The 25192-nt window shown below is 46.3% G+C and overlaps 1 protein-coding gene across 8 annotated transcripts in view; it reads right to left on the reverse strand.

Annotated features, from left to right (window-relative positions):
- mahj (LisH and WD40 domain-containing protein mahjong) overlaps positions 1–25192 on the reverse strand; it is a 111868-nt gene that overhangs the window by 45128 nt on the left and 41548 nt on the right. For all 8 annotated transcript variants that reach the window (XM_065446237.2, XM_065446235.2, XM_065446238.2 and 5 more), the window contains exons 12-21: positions 23209–23586; positions 19338–19440; positions 13198–13317; positions 12453–12524; positions 11146–11227; positions 7223–7362; positions 6649–6730; positions 5644–5759; positions 2463–2555; positions 1118–1413 (exon numbers count right to left, since the gene is read on the reverse strand). In XM_065446237.2, coding sequence (XP_065302309.1) covers positions 1118–1413; positions 2463–2555; positions 5644–5759; positions 6649–6730; positions 7223–7362; positions 11146–11227; positions 12453–12524; positions 13198–13317; positions 19338–19440; positions 23209–23586 — 1482 coding nt within the window. The remainder of the gene's footprint in view (positions 1–1117; positions 1414–2462; positions 2556–5643; positions 5760–6648; positions 6731–7222; positions 7363–11145; positions 11228–12452; positions 12525–13197; positions 13318–19337; positions 19441–23208; positions 23587–25192) is intronic.

Here is a 25192-nt window from a genome sequence, read left to right on the forward strand (position 1 = left end):
TTGGATGGCCTTCAACTACAACTACCACACCGAGCCGACGGGTGCCCTGTTGAGTTGCGACAGCACAGGACCACCATCTTCTGGATATGTGAACAGTCTCCTTTCTCACGTACAAAGCCGAGATACACTTGGCGTTTGTTCTGAACAGGCTGCATAAAAGGTGCTGCAATTATTTATAGCGATCGAGGAGTTTAGGCGCCAGTTCATTTTGTCCATTCAAAATTTAGTTTCACTCCATTTCTTGCATCTTCAGGATTATGAAAAGCGTACAGCCACAGAATGAATTGAGAATTTTAAATATTTCAGTGAGTTTTTGCAAGTTTACTGATCAGGTGATTAAACTCAGGGGATCCCCGAATGGCACCTTAGGGTACTGTGATCAGTCAGAACAAAACCAACCCCATCTTGTCCCCTTGCAATTTCACAAGTTATTGATTCAGAGAAGAAATTTTGCATGTCACTTTGGAGCTAACAAAGGCATTGTGTGCCACGTCCAGACTTCGACAGTCTGCCAGATACCAGCGTGAAGTAGCATGCAAGAGTCCTCACTCAGAGGAGTGCCATTCATTCCTGCTCGTTAGGGTGGTTTGTAACACGTGAGTGGGAATCAACTCTCAAGTTATGCAAGCTCAGAGCCACATCAAAATTTAGCAGCACCTGCTAGGTCCACTCTTGCTGCTGACGGATGTTGATAGTGGCCATTTAAACGACATATAGTGGTCACGCGGGGCGTGTTCATGCGTGATGTCTGGGTCAGGCACATGAATGTGGGCACCTGGAAGTTTCCATACAAACTCATTAATTCCTGATGCACTGTGTCGCTTTCTACCTCATCCAGGATAAAAACACGCGACAGGCATTTCGATGTGCACGTGGGGTACTACTCATTTGGATGAAGCTGGCATTTAGGCTTAGCCTTGAGATCTGTATATCGAACACCATTTCGCAGCGCGATTGACCTCGGACACTTGTTTGAAAAGAACACTTCGCTTGTGTGACGACAGTACTTATGATGCATGGTGCCTAGAGCAGCAATGCAGCGTGAGCCATTGATGGCTTGCGGAGCGGCACAGAAAATAAATTGTTTCTACCGTACACCAGTTTGTACGATACTCACACAAACAGCTCAAAGGGAGGGCAGGCCACCACAGGGTTCTTGCATAGGGCGTGCTGGTTCCGGAGGTACTCCTTGACGATCATGTCCAGCGACAGCGAGTGCGGCGGGTGCGAGGTGGGCATGGTGGATCCCGTCGACGTGTACGACAGCCGCTTGAGCACTGGCGACGGCTGGTACGTGCCACTGCGCTTCTGGAGTGCCGGCATCGACGGCGAGGGGGCGGGCGTCATCACGTGGTTCTGCAGCTGCCGAGGGCCGAGGCTCGAGTCCCCGCGGATTGGGGTCACGGCACCGTTCTGCACACAAGACAGGCACCGGTGAACCACAAGGATAATCATTGCAGGCATCTCACCTTTTCTATGCATGCTGCTAGACAGTCGTACTATACAAAGCTCCATGGTTACAGCAAACCACGCAACACGTTGCCACAGGGTATCAAAGTGCTTAGGGTGTGAACTGTGGCACGATTAGTGCACCAGCCAAACTGTGAACATTGAATTCGTACAAACCTGCAGACACGATGCCGAGGGGACAGAAGGGGAGAAGAGGTTGTAGCAAACATTTTATTTAATGTCCGCCTTGAGCACTTTTCTCCACAGGGATACATTCACACTTTATTAACGATGAATGGCCTTTACATGTCGAACACAAGCAGCAGCAAACTTGGAACAGCAATGACTGAGGAGTGTCAGATTGTTTTCTAGATCAAAGTGACTTAAAAAGTGACTTCTTCGGTGACTTTGCTATTGCCAATTTCACATGCTTCAGAAACTTGTTTGCGGAAACTTGTCTGAAACAGGTATCCCCGCTGCGTCCTTTCACCATCAGATGATTTCCAATACAAGGTTCAGAGACTGACAGGCAAGACTTTTCTTGAACACAATGTGTTCTTTTAAAAGTTGATGCAACATTAGTTAAATTGTAAAATGAACACTAATTGGTAGAGTAGGAAGGGGGCGCAGGAATCGGATCGTAAAAATCAAAAGAAAAATCTAAAGTGAAATTTTTTAAGTAGTCAATTATATATTTTATTTTCAGCGCAAACAATGGTCATCTCTTCGTGTGATCAAACTCAATGAGCAGATTGTTGCCATGTGTCACAGACGACTTCTCAAAAATTCTGTTAACGTTAAAAAAAAACGGAAAAAAAAAGCCATCCTGTATACCCTTCGTTCACACGACTGTTTTCTGGTGACGAATGCGAGAGGTGAGAGAAGTCTCCCTGGCCTTCATAGCGTAGCCTGTCATGTATGTATGAGATGCGATTGTAACTTAGCCTGTCCGTATGTAGCGTCAAGAGTGAATAATCAACAGCATTGCATGGGCTATTGAACTGCAGCCTCACCCTATTCAGACAGGTCACCGATGGAACCTTCTCCGCCGACGAGTTGGGCGTCAGGGAGGCAGAACCCAATGATCCCGACCGTAATGGCCGGACCTGCAAGTCAAGTAGCAGACAGCAGAGTGAAAGCTTGCCGACTCACATTTCATACAATGTAAGGAAATGCTGGAACCATAGTCCATTGCTGACTGGACAGACAAAATGATACAGTAGACCCTTGGTATATATGGAACAAAATGATCGAGACAGAAAAAAAAGAAAAAGAAAAACCGAACAGAAGCAGTAACTTGATGAAAGCAGATGCACAATGAAAGTTATGACAATTGTTGTTGTAATGCTGCCTAAGTAAACAAAAAGTTGCTCCTAAGCCATCTCAATTTGGTGATGGGCAATCTTGTCTACATGGTGCAAAAAAAGAGAAAAAAGACATGGGGGGAAAATTCTAACGTTTCAGTTCTGAACTCATTATGACAGCAGATACACTGACAACAAGCACCTTCTTTGGATAATGAAATGGATCAAAAAATTTTGTATAACTGCAAGCAGGTTGGCACTATTAGTGACTGCAATTCCTTGTCTTTCCTTTAACTGCCGATCTTCCATAGGAACAAATTTTGAGATCCCCGATATTCTTTACGTACATTAACGATCCAACCAATCGCATTTCCTCCCCAAGAAAGCTACTTGCAGACAACTACGCAATTTAAATTATTTAACGTGATTCTAATTGGCACTGACTCTCTGCAAGCTGATATTGATGGTAACATTTCTTCTTGGAGTAAGTGACTAATAAAATTTAACATCTGTTAAATTGTGTAGACTTTTTTAGCACTTCCCTTCACATCTATAGTAATTTTCTATGTGACAATCTACTTAACCAAGTTCCACTAATGCAAGCTGTTTGTTACAAACACTTGAGCCGTCCCCATTCCTGAAAACTTCTCTTGGCAAACCCACGCTGGAAATATTAAAAATGCTAATCATAGACTTGGGTATATTTGCTGCAACTTCTCACTGGCTCCTTTCAACATGAAACTCGTATAGAAAACCTTATAGTCATCTAAACTCAAATGCGTATTGTGGTAACCTTGAGTAATTTCATTTACAGTAAATAGTGCTTAAGCAATGCAAAACCGTTCCAAGCAAAACCGTTCCGTTTGCATACTTTACTGTTACCTACTCTCGCACTTCCAGTGTCAGCCAAGTGAAAACAAGTCTTGACCTACCCAATATATTGCTATCTAGTATGTTGCTGTGTGGAAAGATATCGCGTCTTTATTCTGCAAAATATACCACATTAACTCAACTCTCACAGCACTCTTTCGTGCCCACCATTCTACTATACTTACTCGAATAATTAATCCCCTTTTCTTCCAGAAAAGTTGAAGTCAATTTGGGGGAAGGATTCATTATGCACGAAAAAAAAATGTTGCCAGATAACAATAAAATCACAATTGATTTCTTCGGGGTTGACGGAGAGTGCTGGATGAATGATGGAGGGCCAAACGCAGTCACAATGCGTCAGTAAAAGCCCTCGCTTTCATTCTACAGTCAACAACCGGCTTTTCGGAAGCCCAGTTTTTTTTTACATGTCAGATAATTCGGACGCTTTTGTGGCACCGCCAATATCCCATAGCACCAGTGTATAAGAAAGTCTGAAATTTCGGACACTGAAACCCTTCAACGTCTGACTTTTTGTACTTTTTTTTGCCATGACTGCAGGTCTGTAGCCACCATCATGGCAACACCAGGCCTAGCTGCTTTGACTTTTGCTACCTAGCTTCCTGCTGTTAGGCGCTGTATTTTTCATTGAAAGAATTCGCTGCTGTCAGCAATGGCGCCGACACTACCTCTGTCATCGTCGGCGATGGCTTCAAAGCGCGGAAAGCAGGGCAAGAGTACTGAATAATGCCAGCTCTTAAAGTCAGTTTTACCGCACCACGGCAGTGTTAGGCGGTGAATCATACGCGATGTACTGCGGTGAAGCATACCAGAAGTGGAAAGGGGCCACTGTCATTGGACACAATTACGGCACGTTCACACCGAAAGCGGAGCGGCCAAGCGGATTTTCAACGTGGTGAGGCGGCTAGCAACTGGCCTGTTCAAACTAGTCAGCTTGCCTCGCTGCCAGCACCGCTGAAGAGGTGGCGGGCAACGGCAGTGCTTTCTAGTGCTTTCACGGCACACGTGTCGCCATGCCGTGGCACCGGTCACCCGACATCACCATGCGTGCGCCACCATCGTCACAGTGCCACCATCATCTGGCGCTCTGATTGGCTGCGGCAAAGTGGAGAGCTCTGGCAGGTGGAAAAAAATCGGTTTGCGAGCGATCGGGCTTGCCACCTTGTTTTCCGCCTGCTTTTACTCGCCTGGCGAGGAGGTTCACCCTGCTTTCCACTTGCCCGCTTCCCGCTTTGGCCGCTTCCCCTTCGGTGTGAATGTGCCCTTAGGGTTGCCAACCTTGCTGTACTTATATTAGGACAGTCCCGACTTATAAGTAAATGTTCCATGTACCGACTAGACCCAACTGGGATTGCCAAATGTCTCAACTATACTATCGCTTTTATTTTTCTTTACTCAATAACAATAAACTGTCTAGATTTTTTTTTTACACCTGACAGCTGGATTGAATTTTTTTTTTTCTGTTGCATTGTCATAAACAAGATTCTTGAACTTTGTTTCCTGTAGACTAGCAGCTAGTGGCACTGACAGGGTTGGTCATTGTCAGCTACCCCCCTTCCTCTTCCCCCGTCCCAACTTCGTCCGCTCGAGAGTTGGTGACCCTAGACACAGTATGCATTACCCAAGTACACATTCATGCATATACAGTCTCCTGTACGCCAATACACATGCTAAGTGCGCTGGAAGGCCTGCAGACCTACTTCAGATGTGCCAGTGCTGATTTCGGTCCCTGGGGGCAGTAAAAGGCATGCACCTGGTTTTTTTTTTCCCCCCCGGACTGCTAGACTTTTGGGATGTTTTCATGGCCCCTAGGCAAGGGCGGCACCCATGCGCTCCAAGTATCGTGCTTCAATCGCCGAGCGCTGCACTTCTTGCTTTGTTCTTGAAGCTTTTAAACGTCTGCTCTTGTAATTCCGTGATGCAAGCACAGTAACCTCAAATTAGCACATGCCACAACCTAGCGCTACACTAGCCAACAGAAGGTGAAGATGAAGCAACTCACTGTTCGTGGGGTGCAGACAGTGTTGGCCGACCACTGGGGCTGAGCCGAGCTACCACACGTGGGCCGTGCAGGTAGTCCCGCCTCTTTTTGCAGCAAGGCCGCAGTGTCCGTCAAACCTGCAGAAGTAGAATGAAATTTTATGCCATGGATCAAAATTCATTAAAGCCTGAAAGTCGCATGCCGTCAAAAAATTTGTTTTTGCAGCCATTTTGTAATGACAGTGGCGATAATGTTGGTTGTGACAGCAGGCTGCTGCTAATGCTGCAAAACGCCCTTTCTGATTTCTGATTGTAATGCTCACGCAATTTTCGGATCAATTTTCAGACCAATTTTCTTGGAGAAAAAATGCCCGCAATAGGATCAAACAAGTACTAATCATTGGTTGTGAGCTGCCATTCTCACCTCCGTACCAGCTGGAAATACCCGTTTTTGGTACAACCAGTCATGTCTTCGATGCATTCACCACTCCCTAGTGCAGCGAGAGCAGTGACGCCCCAATATTTAGTCGCCATTAGAGTCAAGTACATGCAGGCCGACCAGTTAAGTCCAAATTGCGCAGCGCGGGCCAATTTTAGGATCAGAATAAATGTTTCAAACCGTAAACCAGCCGGGACGTTCGGTCACGGTCAACTTAACCGTAACATTTAATTAATTGGAGTCAAGTAACAGAAGCCTATTGTAAGAGAAAACACTTTGAAATGTATGTCACACTTCTGCACGAGAGCTGGGGTTCTGGCATGAAATAAATAACTTAAAAAAAGTTTACCTGAATTTTTTCTTGTATTAATCAACCCTCATGAGCAAAATTAACCAAGATAGAGCTCTGCAAAAAATTTTTAAGAATTGAATCATTTCAAAACGATTTTGTTTTTCTTTAGTGTCCCTATGAAAGAACCAAAAGCCCTGCTCACATCACACACGTTTTATCACAAAATAGTTTGCTGCTCGATGCAGAGAGAGCAGCAGTTCCATGCAGTCAGAGCACAGGAGGGAGCAACGACCCACCTTTGGCCTGGAGGTGCTGGTATATGAGCTGCAGGAGGTCCTTCTCGCGGTAGCTGATCTTTGTCTGTGCCACCACCTCGGACTGCAACGGGAGACAGCAAGCAACACAGGTGTGCAAATTCTGAAGTGTGAGCCATCGATGAAATAAACAGCCGACAGCCGACTGTGGTCCGGAAGCTACAAAGCGTACATCGTTGCACTTGTTGAAGTTGACAGTCTTATTTTTTTTTCTTTTTTTCACATTGAAAATGTTATCAGGCTATCGCTCGGCAGTAGAAATGTCACACTGTATCTGAAATTTGTGGAACGTTGTCATGTTCTCTAGCCACGGCTGCTGGATAGAAAAAAAAAAAGCTGTGAATGGAACTACGGCTCTCGCGTTTGCTCCCATTGCAGCCCGCGTAATGCGGCAGGCTTCTTTTTTATCCAGCAGCTGTGCTCTAGCAAAAGAACTTCGTCCACTTGGATTGCGTACACAATGTGCGTAGTGTTGTGCATTCTCAAAGGTGTGCAAGCAGTAGCGATTCTTCTGGAATGTGCAAACGTGCTAGCACGCATGTACACATGGACACACCTTGTTGATCTTGGCCAATGACGACTCCATCCCAGGGCTCAGGGGTGCCCCGGTCACCCTCTCCACCAGTTCGATGCACGAGGTGCAGAACTTGGCATGCTCCTGCCGCTTGTCTTGGAGGACAGGCTCTCGCATGAGCACTGCAACCACGAGAGAGAAGTAAAAGACGAGAGAAAATGACAAATTTCGAGAGTGTGTTTTCTGTACGTTCCTTTTTCCTCTAAAGATGACAAAAACAACCTTTTGGCAAAAGCAGGGCACAAATCATACTAATATTGCCAGAAAGTATGAAGTGCCAGAAGGTTTCGTTTCTCAGCACAATTTGGCATAATTGTCGCAGCAATCGTGTCAGGCAATCGCTTTCCTGGACTTATAAAAGAGAGAAAGAACCAAACATTACAATTTTCTGCGAAAAGAATGCCTAAAGACAACTCCCCATTGCTCCTAGATAAAAAGAAAAGAAAAATGAAAGTGACTGCATGGAAGCAACAACCCCCAACTGAACATTTATTGGGTTCAGTGTCCCAAAGTAATACAAGGGCTGCAAAAGATGCCATAGTGAAAAAAGTAAACTAAATAAATAAATAAAATAACCGTCAAAACCAATGTAAAATACTGGGCAACCTTGACTCTTCCTTGTATTATTATTAACGAAGCGCTTTATGTTTTGTATAATGATTTGCTCTTTCTACTGTGTAAAATTTTTGAAGCTTCCCTTACCCAATGCCCCTTCTTCGGGCCTGTAAGGTATCTTGAATAAATAAATAAGAGATGAGGCAATGTTTGGGGATAGCGAAAAGTTTCAGCTGTGTACACAGTCGATCCTACTTGTAACAATATTCAAGTGACACGAAAATTCCATTGTTATAACCGATAGTTGTTATAACCGGCATGAAAAAAATGAAATAGGGGGATGGCAGGGCTGCTGTGAGAAAACCATAATGGCGGGGAGGCCATTGTCCCTCCCCACCACCTTCCTACGTCCGGCTGCTGATTGTGGTCACTTGTTAGCTGTTTCCTGGGCATTCCGATTGCGTGTAACAAGCTGCAGCTGTCGGCGTTGAAGAATGGCAGTGGTATACCAACTGCAAAGAGGGGTCACAGGTGGCAAGCGATATGCGAGCTCCGCCGAGGCATCGCTTTAGTGGCCCCAAAAGGGGCCTTTAAAAAAATGCGAGAAGGTTGCTGCGGCAGCCTGTCGGCTTGCGAAATCTGAGGTGAGATCCCCACAAGTGCCATGCCACGTACTTCTCACTGGCTTGCTTGAGAAAACCCCATGTCCATCAGCCTTGCACGTTTTATGCGAAGCTTGCTGACATCCTTCTCCAAGGCATACAAGTGCTCCATGTGGTGCAAAGAAGATCCCTCCCGAAAACGAAGCACCAGAGGGACTGAATTATCTGCTGGGCATCCTGTAAGGACAACGTTGAGACAGCCTGCCCTACCGCGACATCGCTTTTATCGTTGCCGTCGCTATCCGATGAGAGCACATTCGCAACGATCGTCTCATCAGTTAGAAGCACTTCGTTTCCAAATCTACAGCCGTGCGCTTTCTTTTCACCAGCAATGTCATCCATTGCCGATGATCCGCGGGCGGATCAGCCATCTTCCGTGAAGGCGCCGAGTCAAACGAGGCTGAGAAACCATGCGGCCAGGAACAATTTCAACATAATCAACAAAGACGACCATGAGTGATTAAGCTGTTTGCAGAACTGTGCTGGATGAGGAGCCAGCGAGCAATCTGGGAGCAGCGCAGTTGGCATGGTCCATTCGTGTTTCGGAGGGTGGCACGGCGTAGAGCTATGGACACAGCCCATTCCTGTTCGGAGGGGTGGAAGGGCGACTGGAGAGAGATGTGGGAGAAGGCTGCAAAATGAGTGTGCGGCAGCTGTTGGGGCCGCGGGCCATCATAAGCGGCTCGAATCTCTGGTTTCCTTTTTTTTTCTTTTCAAGGAGATTGCATTTCACTACCTTTCAGCACGGACACCCAGCAGCCGGACTTCATCTCTATAACCAATTGTGCTGCATTGGGGAATTGTAGTAAGCAGGTTATTTCACCATGGTAAACATACAAAAGTTGACGGTGCAGCAGCTTCTCACTGTTATAACCGATATATCGTTAAAACCGGTATCATTATGAGTGTGTTCGACTGTAATACAAATGAGGCAAACCCAGTGAAAACATTTAATTACATCGAACTCCGTGCTTCAATCGTTGTCACCCTTGGTTATTCATCATCAGAAAAAAAAAAAGGAATTGAAATAGACCTAGTACTCCCGAAGAAATCGGCAAGACAAGCGAAGCAGGAAGCAAGAAAAACTTCTAAAAGAATGGCTCTAAAAGTTGGACCTCATACTTAAGTTCATTGAAAGGCGCCAGGGTAATACACTCGAATCTCATTATGACAAAGTTGAAGGGGGCACTGAAATTACTTCGTTATTTGCTTCAGTATATCCGTATTGCCATTTAGAACTGCAATATATCCACATTGGGGTGCACAATTGTAAACAAGGACCTTAGAAGACAGCTTTGCGGGCCGCAGAACCGTTACATGCACACATGTGCGATGTAATTTTAATAAAACAGAAAAGAATCATTGGCGTGTGCAACCCACAGGTTCTTAGCAACCAATGCGACAGCCTTCCGATATCTCCCCTCTGTTCCAATGTGGCAATCTTTCGCTTCTGCTTTCCACTTGGCTCGTTGTGGTTGAACAGCATGTGGAACAAAACACAGTGCTCCACTGTGTGACCGAAAAGGCAAGCAGACTTCGCCGCCACGGCTTGGCTCGGCCGAATTGTGGCCTCTGAGAAAGCACTGCTGCCAATCTCGGAGGCCATGCCCAGCTGCCAGCCTGCGCGACGCTCCGCAGAAAGAGTGAGAAATGAATGCACAAATCTTGCATACCACCACGCATAGCCAAGCCGTGCGTGCAAGAAGCCAAGTCGTGCAAGAAGGTGCAAGTGCGGCCTGGATGTGACCGCCAATATTGCGCCAGGGAGATCTCGAAGGCTAGGCCCACGTGCCAGTCACTGAATGAATATTCTAGACGAAAACTCTTACAGGCAACTCTAGAGGAGCTCCCCGCATAGCACCCGTGCACTGAAATCGGTAACTGCAAGGGCACCGCCGCCATGTTGCTACTCTGTGCAGACGTGCAGGCAGATAATGAGATGCGATTCAGACAAGACGAGCAATCAATGCGATCCCTAGCCTCCCTCAGTATGGTGGTGCCATCCAGTTCAGGCGCTTGCAAACACATCCTTTTACATATTGTAAATTTTACATAAAAGATTTATAAATAGTCGGAAAACTTTTCTCAAAATTATATAGAATGAACTTCACACATTATCCATATGTATGTGTCATGAGAAAATGCTTGTTTCTGCATATTTTGATTCATTTTAGCATTACGCAAATGGGAGGTAGCAATACGGTGGCATCTTTGGAGCTGCCACTTTTTTGCCTGGCTTTTCCTCTAGAGTCAGTATAGTAACACTATAATGAACTGACAGCAACCTTCGCAAAAGCGTGCTCTGTTGCCATTTCGTGATGGCGATGACAGTATGTCTGATGGCGGCAGGCTATTGCCATTGCTGTGAACGTATCTGATTGTGATGCGGAGGCAATTTTCGGAGCGATTTTCCCGGAAGAAAAAAAGATGCGCATTAGCTTATGGATAGATAAGAAAGCTTTTGCCAATTGATTCAGTAATTCTGTAGAGAACAGAGCCAACCGCTGGCGCAGTAGTAAGTACAGTACATATGGGGGCTTCATATTGGGCAATTGCAAGTGAGCTACTTGCTAAGACAGCAGCAGCAAGCATGGTCAACAAAATCGGAGGAAGGTTCCCCTAGAAAGCTTCGTTTTGATAAGCAGAAGTCGTCGCTCTACTGCCAACCGCACGGGCTATGTTGCTCACCTTGAAGCTGGCCACTGGTGAATAGTGGGAGTTTGCTGATGATTTGTTTCACTGTGCTACAGCGTGCCAAGCCACACAGTGCCTGTAATAAACAAGAAAGAAACAATGCACACAAATAACCAACGAGGTAATTATAGAGTAGAACACACAGTACAGTTGGGAACAAAAGTCTAGAGAACGCAGCATCAGCAAGAAATTTACATTTCTTCTAACACAGACAGGCCAGATGGAACCATCTCGATTTGACTTCTGCGATATTCAATATCTTTAAATATTCAAAGGACCATTACGCTTTCAAAATTCAGTATTCAATGTTTTCCAAGTTCAGTAAACTCTCGTTAACTCAAGCTCTGATATCTTGAAATATCAGTGAAGTCAGAAGTATCTCTCTCACCACTGCAAATTCCAATTCACAGTGCAAACAAAGTGGCATGCCTTGTGGTTGTGCAATCTCAACTCGCATTTTTTTTCTCCTTATGTTGCAAAGCTTTCATACCCGACTCCAGATATCTTGATCTTGACTGCGAGAATACCAGAGAAATACTACCCAAACAATTCCGTACTTTGCATCTGCGAGAATGCGAAGTTAAAAAGTAATTCTGGAGACACTGCAAATTCCAATTAACAGCGCAAACAAATTGGCATGCCTTGCGGTTGTGCGATCTCTTGCACGAGGAGCCCTGAGATACATCACTCCCAGAGAAACCCCTCTATCTGCACTTTTGTCACTCGGAGCCCAGTGCACCTCTGCACATTCTGCCACGACCACCGAGTTCAGGGCAGAAAGAACAACCGTGGTGTTCAAAACCCTGCAGTGATTGCTGGAGCAGGAAACACGTCATGGCCATCGTGCTTTGGAAACTGCCCCGTCGCACACAAGTTGCCTAGACAAGGCAGCGTCGCTTGCAGTTGCTTTTCACATGGCAGCAGTGGGCCTCTTCGCTTATCACCTTGTGTCTACCCCCAGGCGGCAAGAGCACCTTTTTTCTTGGGTTGCTGGGCCCACAGCAGCACATGCCAAGCTCACTGGTCACTGCCATGCTGGTAGCATGTTTACATTTATCCTATAGCCAGCTGCCCCGGTTTTTGATTTTGCAAACTTCAGGCAGCTCTGGGTTATCTCCTCCATGGTCTTGGGATCCCCAGCCCACGTGACTTCCTATCGGGCCCGGAACTAGCGGGCTGCCAGAACTGAGAAAATCTAAGAGGCCCAGTGAATGAGTGTGCTGGCCACACTACATCCAAGAGAATACGGTGATTTCACTAGCAAGATACAACAGCTTGACACACACTGTGACAGGACTTACTTTACAAGCGAGGGCACGCATGGAATCCGCGTCAGTGATGGGGCTCTTTACAGTCAGCAGATTCAGCAACACCTGCATGGAGTTAAAAATATTGTTCTCATATCCCTTCAGCTGAGAAAATGACTTCAGCATCATAGCCTGAACAACTGCAGCGGACTGTGGATTTCCATCAATTAGGAGAAATATTCAAATTTGGTTGTCCTGCTATTTCAGACTCCTCCTGAAGCAGCTTAGGCCAAGCGTAGGCTTAAGTACTGTCTTAATAGTTACCTGTATGAAATGGCTTGTCACACACAGACGGGAGCTAAACCAGTTCAGCTGCAGCCTTTCCAGGCCTGCTCGATTACCCCCAGGTTTATCTTGATTACCAGTGCACACTTGATTACCATCGTGAGAGCACACTTACCTAAACATACAGATAACCAGGACTGCTGGTACTATACAACAACCAAGTGGGCATTGGTGAAGGGGAAACAGCATTCAATGAATATCAGTGCACGTGGCAGTACAGATGGTAGACACATCTCGTATGGTCTCCCCAAACAACAAAACCATTAGCACAACACCTCGACCTTGCTGGCCAAACAGTCATGCCGTTGGCGTCCGCAGGTACTAGCATTGAGCTTCCCTCCACAAACTATGTAGCGTCCAAAGGATCAGTACAGCGAATTCCCGACAGCGGGTAACCCACAGAATTTGGTGCCGTCTTTCAGATCGCGGAGGTAGGGGACCAATTTGCTCGTACCATGATGCCGTTGTTGGCCCGGACGCAGTTCCACATCTTGCTCAGCAAGTCCTCGCCACTCTTGACTGCAGCCCGCTTCCGCACGCTGCCCGACACAACTCGTCCGACGCTGCCTCCTAACTGTTGCCAGAAGAAAGGGAAGCGTGCGTTCATGCAAACGAAGACATTTTAGTGCCCTTCATTGCACCAAATCAAGATACAGTTGACTTTTGTTTGTTTCATATTGACTGACTAGATTAAGAGAAACACAGGATCAGTTTAGGCTTATTTATTCAAAACTTAACATTTCACTGGAAGAACAGTGTTTCCAGTGCATAATTAAGACCAACGAGCACACAGTTTTTGCTGACTTCTAATGCCCTCTAGGGTGGAAAATCGAACCCAAGGCCAATTACTGACCGTAACCAGGGTGTCTACCAAGTTAACAATTGTAATTTCCCCGAGTTTTCCAGGTTTTCCGTGAGCGACACAGAACTTTATTTTATGTCAAGACAGGCTGGCACCACGTCGCTCGATGCTGTCACTCTCAAGTAAGCATTTGAAGAAAATAAAGAACCGACAGCTTGAATAATAAGGAGTAGTGTTTATTTTATTCAAAATAGAGCATTGAAGGGAGGGGATAGTAAAATGGACAGCAAATATCTTCAAAAAAGAAAAATGGTAAATGTTATTGCAAATCAAGTTGAACATGTTCAAAAACGAATAAAAATAGATGCATACAAAAGCAAATATTTTCAAAAGTGAGCTATTTCTATCAAGTGATAGCAAATTCATTGGTATTAGGCCTGAACTTTGTCACGAGTGAGATTTTCTCAGCAGCTGGAAAGTCAACCTCAACTGTGCTCGCATACTCTCAGCCCACGTACAATGCCTCTGTTTTGTGTTTCACTGCTTTCAAGAGTTTATTTTGGTTTGGATGAGGGTCACCTGCATCTTTCCGTCAGCCAATACTTCGCTTTTTGAGCTCAAGCTCCTTCAAAGTAGAGGCGGCACAGTTTCTTTCCCAATCATTCCTGAATGCGACAATCATTTCAGTTCTTGTCCTCGTCCTGCCGCACGTTTGCCCCATGGACCATTTGAAGCATCCTCTTGGTCAGTTGTACAGTCAACATCCGATTTTTCGAACTGCCCAGGGGCCATGAAAACATCCGAAAAATCCAATCGGGCAGGCCGAAAAAATTTACTTTTACTGCCCTTAAGGGAACAGGGTAGGCAAATTTTCTGAAAAAAATCGATTTTTTGTTTTTGTGTAATTTAAAATCTCTATTCTTTCCTTAACATGGCCCAGTGTTTCATTTGCGCGCACGCGAAATATTTAACTCAAGATCAACACTTTTCGAAACCTAGGCAGCATCCAGCCACGCCCCCTTTCACACATGCTCGGGAACTTTGCCTCTCCTAAACTGAAAAAAAAATTTTTTTTTCACCGCCTATTTTTTGTCACGTTTAGCGGTATGGCTGTTACTCGTGTGGTAACAGTGAAAACCTAGCTAGCATATTTCACTTAGCCAAACGAATCCTAAGACGCAGCTGGATTACTCGCAACGCGCGGCGTTTTGCTCGTGCGTTGGCGTGTTTTCGCGGACAATCGAATTTATTTATACTTTGGTGCTAGGTATTTAGCGGTAATGCAATGACGAAGCCAAAGAAGTGCTTTAAAAACGTCTCTTCCACGGAAACCGGCATAAGTCGGCCTCCAATGACGCCAATTCTCCGCAACACAATCCAGGAGTGGGCGCCGGGGCCACCACGTGAGCGTTTCCATCGAAGCTTTCGCGCTCGGCGGAACGATTGAAGCGGAACGCCGGTGTTTCAGCAGCTCTCAAAGCCTGAGCTTCTCCAGAAATGTCTCCATGGAAAAACTCAGAACGCGAATGAGGCGTTCCACAAGGTTGTATGGGAGCGCGCTCCGAAGAATGTCTTTCTTGGCCTCAAGACGCTGAAAATATCGACAATGGATGCTGTGCTAACGTTTAATGACCGCAGCATTGCTCGAGCCGTCATTTTTAGGTCATTCGGAGTTTCTCCGGGATGGTTCACAGTCCAGTGGTTGCGCGAAGTTGACCGGCGGCGACTGTACTTTGCACAGAGGGCTACACGACTGGTCACTAAGGAGGCCCGGAAAACAAGGCAGCTAACACAGAAAAGAATTGTTGACGATGGAGGGGACTACCAGGCTGGTGGCTATTGCAAAAATGCGGCAGAATTTCTTTCTATAGTCCTATACTGCAATAAAGCTCTTTCTTCCACTTCAAAGCCAATTATCTCAAAACGCCAAATTTTGCTGCATTTGACCCTTTTTTTCAGAAACTACAAGCGCTAGGGCGAAAAAATTTTCCAGATATTGAGCAAACATTACAGAAAGTCTACTGAACCAGGATTATAAATATTCTTCAAGGGAATTCTTGTTTACAGGCTATTTACTGCAGATTTTGGCTCTAAAATTTGGTGGGTCCAGTAAAAAAATGAAAACAAAAAATCAAATTCTTATAAAGAAATAATCCTGGTTCAGTAACACTACCTAACATTGCTGATTACAATGCTACCAAGATTAATGTTCCAACCCCAGCAGATCACGAGAAAAAGGGTCACGAACATAGCCTAAAATGCATGGCTAGAATAGGACCTACCCTGTCCCCTTAAGGGCTCGAATCCTTACAGGCACGTCCGAAAAAGCTATGTACACCTATTAGGCATATTGGTGCTCGTACTATGACAGGAGACAGTGGGTGCACGCGTGTATGATTATGGAATACATACTGTATCCCGTGACAATTGCTCCTTCCCACACTTGTTAAGCTTCACCGCAATACGTCACGTATGCTTTGCCGCGTAATATACCTGTGCTGAGGCGAAGCTGTCCTTTGGGAACCGGCATTAAGCTACGCGCCATGCCTTCGAAGCCAATCGTGAGGATTACAAAGGCGAAGTCGGTGCTATTACTGACAGCAGCGAATTCTTTCAATGAAAAACACGGCATGGAATGGCAAGAACCTTAATAGCGAACGTTGAAGCAGCTAAGCCTTGCACTGCCACGGTGGTGGCTATGGCTGCCAGCGGATCTGCGTGCAAGAGCAATGGTTCGAGGCGCAAGAGAATCAAAACGGCGGTGTTGGCTTTGATCAATGCTGTTTCAGACCTGCGGTCACGGCAAAAAGTCCGGAAAATCGGACAGCAAAGGGTTCTTGCCTTTGAAATTACAGATGTTCTTATACATTAACTCTATGGGGCACGTGGTGTTGCCGCGAAGCTGTCCGAATTATCGGGCATTTCCCTAAAATGAGGCATCCAGAAAATTGGTCCTTGACTGTTCACTGTCAACTCCTCCAGCTGACGACACGGCGTCAGAGACAGTTCGTTACGATTCCTCTCTTTTACTCGACCCAGCACCAGGGCGACTTTCGTTCCCGTTCAATAAAATGACGGCTAATTTTCCCTGACGAAAGCACCAATTCCCTGAGTTATCCCCGAGTTCTTCCAGACTATTCAAAATCCCCGAGAATTCCCGGTCTTCTCGGTTGGTAGGCACCCGGGTAACTTGTCTTTGGCGGTGGGAGCAATGCAACATTGGGCTGAAGGGGCTTGACTTGTCAGTGGCAATATTTGTACAATCTCCCATGAGCACAATTTGGAATTGGGGTTCAAAGGGTTAAAAGTGGAAAGGGCCCACTGTCATAGAACATAGTACGCGCCCTTTTAAACAAACACGCATGCAAAACTGTATCAGATGTTGCTGTGCTGACTTTAGCCTTTCTCACTGTTACTTTCTTGTGGCTGACACTTTTTTGTTTTTGTTTTACCGCGGTTACTTGACAAAAGTATGAACAGGGTTCTACTGTATAGACAAGGGAAAACAAAGCACATGTTTCCGTGTGATTTCTCCTAAAATTTTCATACTATAATTTGCTGATATATTTTAAGAACGTAGTACATGACAGACATTGAGAAATTAAATCCAAGAATCTCACAAACTCAAACCAACTCTTACCCAAGCCAAAACGTTAACCCTTCTACTGTTTAATATTTGTGTAGTAACGTTAGTGTTGTATCATAAAATGTAATGTTTGATCTGTTCTTTTGCCTTTGATGTTTTTTAAAATACTTTGTGAAGTCGCTACAGTTGGTCTGTCAAGTATTTGCTGTGAGCTCGGGAATTTTTTTTTCTGTACTAAAGCCTATATACAGTAGAACCAAGCTCATACGTATTGGAAAAAAAAGAAACGTGAGAAGAAACGTACTAACTGGGAAAACATAGGATCCAAAGTAACTAAAAAAAATGAGTTGCCTCTCCCATAATCGAGAGTAGATGTAAGCATGAAGGGGCAATCGGCAAAGCAGAATGGTTGCAGATGATAGTCATAATCTTAAAATGATTGTACCGCATGATTGCAACGGCACACCCCATCACACTACACCGCACCCCGCCATACCGTGCACAGGTCCATATGGACGCTGCCCAGCTAGAAGGAAGAAAACCGGCTGAAGGAGGCACGACAGGCAGTAAAAGGCGCCAGGGAGACACGAGCGCATTGCCTGGCTAGAGGAAGAAAAATGCCCAAAGGAGGCGCGACTAAACGTCTCAGCAAATCTCAATTCTTGCTTCGTGATCTCGACGCAAGAGGTTACGTCTTGGGCCACCACTGAGCAAAGGGCTGGCTTCACCAAGCGTTTGCTTGCCAAGCTGCGGTTACTGTGCTAAGACACAGGGACAACAAAAGCAGAAAAGGACAGGACGGGTAACCCTAGTACTACAAGATGGACTTCCACCAACTAGCCCAATTTGCTGTTCTATTGCTTGCCAAGGCAGGCTGCGTGACGTAACGCTCTTTCCTAACTTTTTCCTTCCTCCTTGGAGGCAAGGCAGTGCATCAGACTCTTCCGGCACCACACCATGCCGCAGCTCGGCGAGTGCAGTAGATCTGCAGCAAATTCCATTTCACAGTGCATGGTGCCCTATATCTGCCTTTTGAACGTCGCTATTGATAATGACGGAAGCAATATTTTTGTAACTTGTTTGGGCTGTAACTAGCATATGTATAGTGGTTCTGTACAAGGGGTTGGGGGCCAGAGACCCCATTTTCCTAAGTTTCGACTGGTTGTTTGAATGATCTCGTTTTGTTCTTGCAACTTGCCCAGATAACAGTTCTTGCTTTTGGCTCAAGGTCACTTGATGGTCACCAACAACGGGAGCTAAAATCATTCCGCGCTTGGAATTTCACAGTCAACTATCGTTGACATCGTTGTAATGCGAAGCATGTCGCAGATCGTTGCGGCGCGAGAAGCCGATGCGTGTCAAGCTGGTGGAGCTTTGGTGGCCTGAGACATGTTTTGTTATTTTCCTACTATGCAGTGTATAAAGACGGCCACGGTAAACTGAAGTGAAATTGAGCTAGTGGGCCACGCCGGTTGCTGCCGAAGAGAAACGTCATGCCCGCATCGTGCCAACTGCAGCAGGCAACGGTGGCGCATTTGGATGAACGCCTACCAAAAGCATGCAGTAGGCTATCAATGGCACTACGCTCCACATGCTGTAAAACAGAAAGGGGAAGATGCTTGTCGCAACAGGTTTGGCGGCGATAGCTGTGAATGCCGCGTGTGATGACTCTGGCAGAGATTTGCCGGCGCCAGAACAAGAAACTGTTCGCGCCGTCGTTTTCATGTGAGACGGGCAGCTGTATACTGTTTTCGATTGCACGTGCCTCAAGCCTTTTTTCTGTTCACATGGGATCTAGCGGCCAGAAAATGCATCATACGATCACAGTTTGGCAATGTACTGAACATTGTTGCTGAAAAATCGTGTTTTCCGGGAAAGTATGAATTGGTCGAAAATGAGCGCAACGTTATTGGGCCATTCTTAGTGTTCTCGATTGCGAACGTTGGAGCCGGGAAAAACGTACGTAACGGAAACTCATCAAAAAGGTTCTACTGTATATTACAATTCAATAGTCGGTATTTTACACTATATACGCTGTACAACTCTAATTCGCTTTCAGCTGAAGGCACATGGAAGAGTGAGAGTCAGTAAACCAACACAGTAAAGTACTTGTCTTTTACCCCATTTTTCCAAAGTAACAGCGACAAAGGCACAACATTATCGACACAACGAGATGCATACTAATGAAAGCCACTGGCTTGCTCACCCTCGACATGGGCCCACAGACACAGTTGATGACGACATTCAGGGCCGACCTCTGGACATCGGGGTCAGCAACAATTTCCCCATCAGCTGCAGCTAATATAACACTGGAAAAACAGAGGATGGTTGCAATATAGCATAAACACAATGTCTCCGTCTGCAAAACTTGAATTTACACTGTCAGCCCAAACAACCCAGCATTTTAGGAGCCACTCACCGAGTCTCGGCATTCCAATGTGACAAGTGCAGATCACACAGCTACAATACACCAACGTAGCATGTAGAAAACAGCTCAAAATTAAAAACCTGCGAGCCTTCCCATCAAGAAGGGCCACTCACTTCAACATCTGAAATAACATCACAGGTGCAGCACTTCTATGTCTTAGGTGTAAGTGCCAGCAATGCATTTTTTAAATAACCAGCAGCAGTGTCGAAAACTTGGGGATTCCTGCGACATGGAGCGTATTGTTACGGAACAGTGGGTCGTGGTGTTGAATACAAGCAGACTATGAACAAATAATATAATCAGGTGAGAATAACTTGCAGCTGGTTCGGGCAGCCATCTTGTGCATGTAGAGTTGGTACAGTTTGTAAATACCCTGTAAGTAAACCTCGCCTTCATCGATTATGCCCTGCAGCAGACTAAAACAAGCTCTGGAATGCAAGGCGCAACAGGAGAGAACAAAAGGGGTCGACGGAGGAAGCAAGAGTCGTGCTGCGAACTTTATGTGGGCCCCCGTCTCCAACACAGGAGAGGGCAACTAACGAATGCCATTAGCGGACACTGTTTGAGGAAATGGCAGAGTGCTTCGGCTGTGGAGAGGGTATCTCACTTCCTCGCACCATGACCTTCCAACACTTCATTTGCTTCTATCTCTGCTATTATTGAACCCTGTAACAAAAAATTCTAGAGTTCTAGAGTTCTAGTGTATAAGCGAATTTCCCGACAGGGCTCAGCGAGGAGCACTTTAATTTCAGGCTTGCAGTTTTTACTACTGTATTTACTCGCATAATTTGCGCACTTCTTTTTGCGATATTAGAGCTCCGGAAAGGGGGTGCGCAAATTACGAGGAGATTTTGCGAACGCATCCGAAATAATGTGCAATACGTAGCAACGAGCGTGATGTATACATTAAAAAGAAAATAAATTATAGCGCAAACGAAGGGTACCTGTTTAACAAAATCATCACATACTTTACCCAGCCAGATCTGGTCATGCACGATCTAGTCAGAATCACTGGTGGAGAGGCCCGAATGGGAATCCGTTCGTTATCTTCAGCTTGAAGATTGCGAACGGCGGTAGTTTTCAGCCACCGGCTGTCATGGCAAGCATAACCATGCACCGTTCCTTTGCACAGCCGGTTGTCTTTATAGGAACGGACGAAACGCCTTTTTCGCTCACTGTTGCGTTAGGTGGAATATCAAAGGCCAACGGTGTTTTGTCTGCGATCCCAGTCTGGGACATGTCGAGGTTTCCAGTTTCGCATAGCCCAATCACAAAACAGTGAAACAGAACAGCCTTCTCCTCGTAATCATGTGGCAACCGCTGGCAGAGGGTCGGTCTCTGTCTAAGAGACAGCTGATGGCATCTCTTGAAATGCATCACCCACCCCCTGCTTGCCTTGAAGAACGACGAAGCAGGGACCCTTTTCTCCTGCGGTATCTTTCTTGCCCCGAACTTCAGCATCTTTGGAACGCTCTACTTCCAGGTCTTGTATTTACAAGCTAACTCTTCTGCTTTCTCCAGTACCGAACGTGACTAGCATTCGCGCTGAATGAATTGCTTGGTGGCGGCACGGTTCCCGTTTTGTTTGGCAAACTCTATAACAGTGAGCTTGAATTTCACCGTATAGTTATTGCAGCCCATCTCAAGTGAACAGCGAAAATGCAACTGGCTGATGGCGAAACCTAAACTTCCGAAATCAACCAAGGATGCGCTGCAGCGCAGACGCAGGGAACGAGGGGCAACGCGGGTATAAGTTGGCGCAACTGGCCTCGCGCGCGTCCGATGCAGAAAATAGTTCGTGCCATGACGCGTGCGTGCATTCTCATGGCGGGAGAGAAAGGGTGATAGAGGGAGGCAAACGCTCGAGCAGTTACGACAACCGGTGAACAGGTGCGCGTGTTCGGGTACAGTCCAGCGTACAGCAGAACCCCTCTGTTACGTTCCACATTGCTGCGTTTTCCCGGCTGCTACGTCGTTTTCATCCGGTCCCGGCATAGCTTCCATAGGATTCAATGTATAAGGAACCCCGCTGTTTCGTAGTAGCTGTGAAAACGTTCCCGCATGATACGTCGCAACTTAGCGCCCCGAACCCGCCTGGGCTAAAGTAGACAACGCGCTTCAACTGCCATTTTGGCTTTTGACGAGTTTTGGCCGGACTTGGCCGGGCTTGGCTAGGGAACTGGCTGCAAGAAGCCGCACGCCAGTTCAAAAGGCCGCCACTAGGTGGCCATTCGTGAAAAATGCTCTCACTATCATCACTGTGATTACGGTCACCGCATGGTTGTTGGACGGGTCGACCCACCGAGGAAGGAAACTCAGGAGAGGCCCTGACGTCACTCTTTGTGAAGCTAAAGTGAAGCCGGAAGTTGGCGTTGCTCCACCTATCGGGCCAGCTCTACTCTCTTGTTTACATTTCTCACGAAACCACACCGAGCTGCGCGCAACCGGACTGCTCGGACGCGCGCGCTCCGCAGCAATATTAAACAATCGTTAGCATGTTAGCATGATTACGCCAAAGAGGGCAAAATTTCCCCCGGATATTCCTTTGTCCGTTGCCATTGCCGTGGCGCGGTGACGACGAGGAGCACGAGCCGCTCCTCGTCGTCACTATGAGCCATCTTCGCTAGACAAAATCACTGCACCTGTCACAGATTATCTCCAAGATAAGGTGCGAGGGCCACGAAAAAAAAAAACAATGCGAGCTGCTGCACCCGTTTTTGTGCAGTGCACGCAACGTGGCATGATTTTGCCACATTGCCAGCCTCACGTGCCTTTCTCCCGTCTCCCTTCCACTCCTCCGAAATGAGTCTGACAGCGCCGATAGCGAAGCGGTGGAAGGAGAGAATCAGAGGGGGTGCGATTGCGACAAAGGCAGGCCATGTAGGGCGTGTGGATCAAAGGCGTGGGGGTAGCATGCACGCAGGTGCGACGGCTCTCTTCTTTTTTTTTTTTTCTTCTTTCATATTTTACTTCAACAATTTTTTTTTTTTTTTCTAAAATGGGAAGTTTGCTGGATCCATGCCGATCTGCCATAGAAAGCAAGTCACAAAATTGACCGTTGACTGTACTACCAAAGAAATTCAGGCGTTTTCAAAGAAAAAAATTAACAAGGATTGCAGGATGTTCGAGGACCTTGAAAACATAATTTTCAACTTGAAGGGTTTTTTCAAGGGTTTCAAGGACCTGTGCAAGTGTGCTGCAAATAATGCTGCAAGTTTTGATGCACATCTACTCTGATACTGTGGGAATGGGTGCATTTTTATTTACTGCATCCATGTCGATTCAGCATGTAACATTTAAAATGCACGTAATTCACTAGAATACTTTATGAGGGTATGGTATGACCAATAATTTGCTTGCTATAACAAGCTTCTACCACACAATCTCAAGACGCCATTAACAAACGCGTATTTTAAAAAAAAAATAGGTAAAGTGCGGCACAAACGTGGTCATGAAATGTGTGAAGCATCATTATTATCCAGATAATTCCATTGATGAATCGTTCTCGAAATGAAAACTAGAAGCTGTTTGTGTGACTGCAGAAAAGGGTTAGCACTGTACTAGCACCTTACCAAGTAGGATGCCCACGTGAGAAGGACGGTTCTCTTTTTCTTTTAGAATCAATAAAATAGGAAGCTGATGCAGTCACCTCATGCCGGCAGCAGATCGGACCTGCCCCGAAGGCAGGGCCACGTTCTGGCACAGGGCGATCTGGGCCCGGGGCACCACCGAGCAGACGGCGAGCACGTCGAGGGCGGCGCGCACCGTGTCCGCCTTGCCCGAGTGGTTCCAGTCATAGGAGAGCGCCACCGTCTGCAGCAGCAGAGACACCCCGCCCAACCGCACCAGGTCTTCGACGGGGGTCCATCGCGCCCGCGCGGGCAGCAGCTCCAACAGCGTCCACATGTTCTCCGACACCGCCTCGATCGTGAAGCGCGACGCCCTGCACCGGTAGCCGGGCATTGCCGACACCACTGTTGACGCCGTCGCGGCGGTGGCGCCAGATGATGACCACGGCTCGTGGCTCCTGAGGGCATAGAAGTCCAAGCAAGGCAAAGGAGTCACTATGCTTCATTCAGAGGGACACTGAAGTCAAACAGTAAGTCAAGCTAAAATCAATCAATCAATCAATCAATCAATCAATTCTTCATTTCCGACAGCAGTTGGGGGTCCCTCAGACAAAAAGTGGTTGGAAGCCAATTGAAAGTGCCAGAGGGCCCATGTAAATGACAGCAGTGTTACGGACCAGATGTGTAATAATGTACGCCAGCACAATACAGTGATAAAAGAAGCCAGTAAAAAGAATAACACAATAAAGAATGAACACTTACTACAAGTGCAACAAAGAAAATTATTCAATCAACACATACATTCAGGAAATCTTTAGTACAATATGCAAACATAATATGTTTAGTGTGAACACAAATGACAAAATAAATAAATAAATAAATAAACTGTACCCGCTTAAGCGGGTACAGTTTAACGAGGTTCTACTGTAAATAGAATTTACAGTAGGAAATTGTAAAATGTAATTGTAAAATGTAAACGGAACTAATGTCCCTGCTCCCTCTAGCAGTAGTTTCGTTTTAAAAGTAGTGAAGTCAAATCCCCGGCTCAGCGGCTATTGAACAAAATGTGTTTTGTATCCGCATAAACTGTACCAGCTTATTGCGTACGTGTCGGTTAACACGTACTGTTTCCACTTTTTGTCTCGCAAATACGGCCTCCAAGTGCCCTGTGCGTTCGCGCATGAAGCCACATCAACATCATTTCGATGCCGTGCCAGAGAGCATTGTGGCGTCGTGCAAGCGAGGACTCGCGTCATGCCGAAGCTGGGATAAAAAAGACGCTGGGTGCTCAGCATAGAACAAAAATTAGACATTGTCTGTGCTATCAAACGTGACACGAAGAAGTAGGCGCTGGCACACGACAGGGATCTGCTGTTGACTACGGTGTGCGGCATTTTGAATGCGAAGAAATGTCGGCTACGAGGTTGGACTTTTCACCATCGTTGCCTCTGTTATTGCCGAAGTGTTGACTAGCGACAGTGACGAAGACGACACAGAAAGCGACAGCAAGGGCAATTCAGGCCCGACAGTGGCAGAAGCTGTGTGTTACGTCAGCCTCATGAATGCAATCATCGTGACGAGAACAGCACCCGGCAATGAAAAAGGCACCCCGGGACTTCTGCAGCACTACCGCGTGCATGCATGTAGAATAAGTGACACCAACAAGGAATCTGCCATGCGAGTGTTTGCCGAGAAGAGGGGGCTGGCTGAAAAGCTGGCACGCAGCTTCGGTAAGTTTGAGGCTGCTGTCATCGTGCTAGGCCACCGTGGCATCAAACGAAAATACCAACATTTTTGTCGCTCTAAGTGAATGAATACTGCATGTTTCTTTCCCCCCTTCATCGCACTCTCTCTGAGTTCCGTGTTCTGTTTTCAACAGGTAAGTGGCCAATCTCATGCTATTTCGCTTAAACAGTGCTGCCGTTTAGTACGTATTTTTTCCGAGGTCCGGTCAACTACGGCTTAACGAGGTTTCACTGCACTGAGAGACAAAGTTGAATACAATTGCATGATTACAAAACCAACCAACCATGATAACGGTGTTCCATTTAAGGGGCAGTTCCA

The sequence above is a fragment of the Dermacentor albipictus genome, chromosome 6 (assembly GCF_038994185.2).
Source record: "Dermacentor albipictus isolate Rhodes 1998 colony chromosome 6, USDA_Dalb.pri_finalv2, whole genome shotgun sequence".
In the NCBI taxonomy this organism is placed as follows: domain Eukaryota; kingdom Metazoa; phylum Arthropoda; class Arachnida; order Ixodida; family Ixodidae; genus Dermacentor; species Dermacentor albipictus.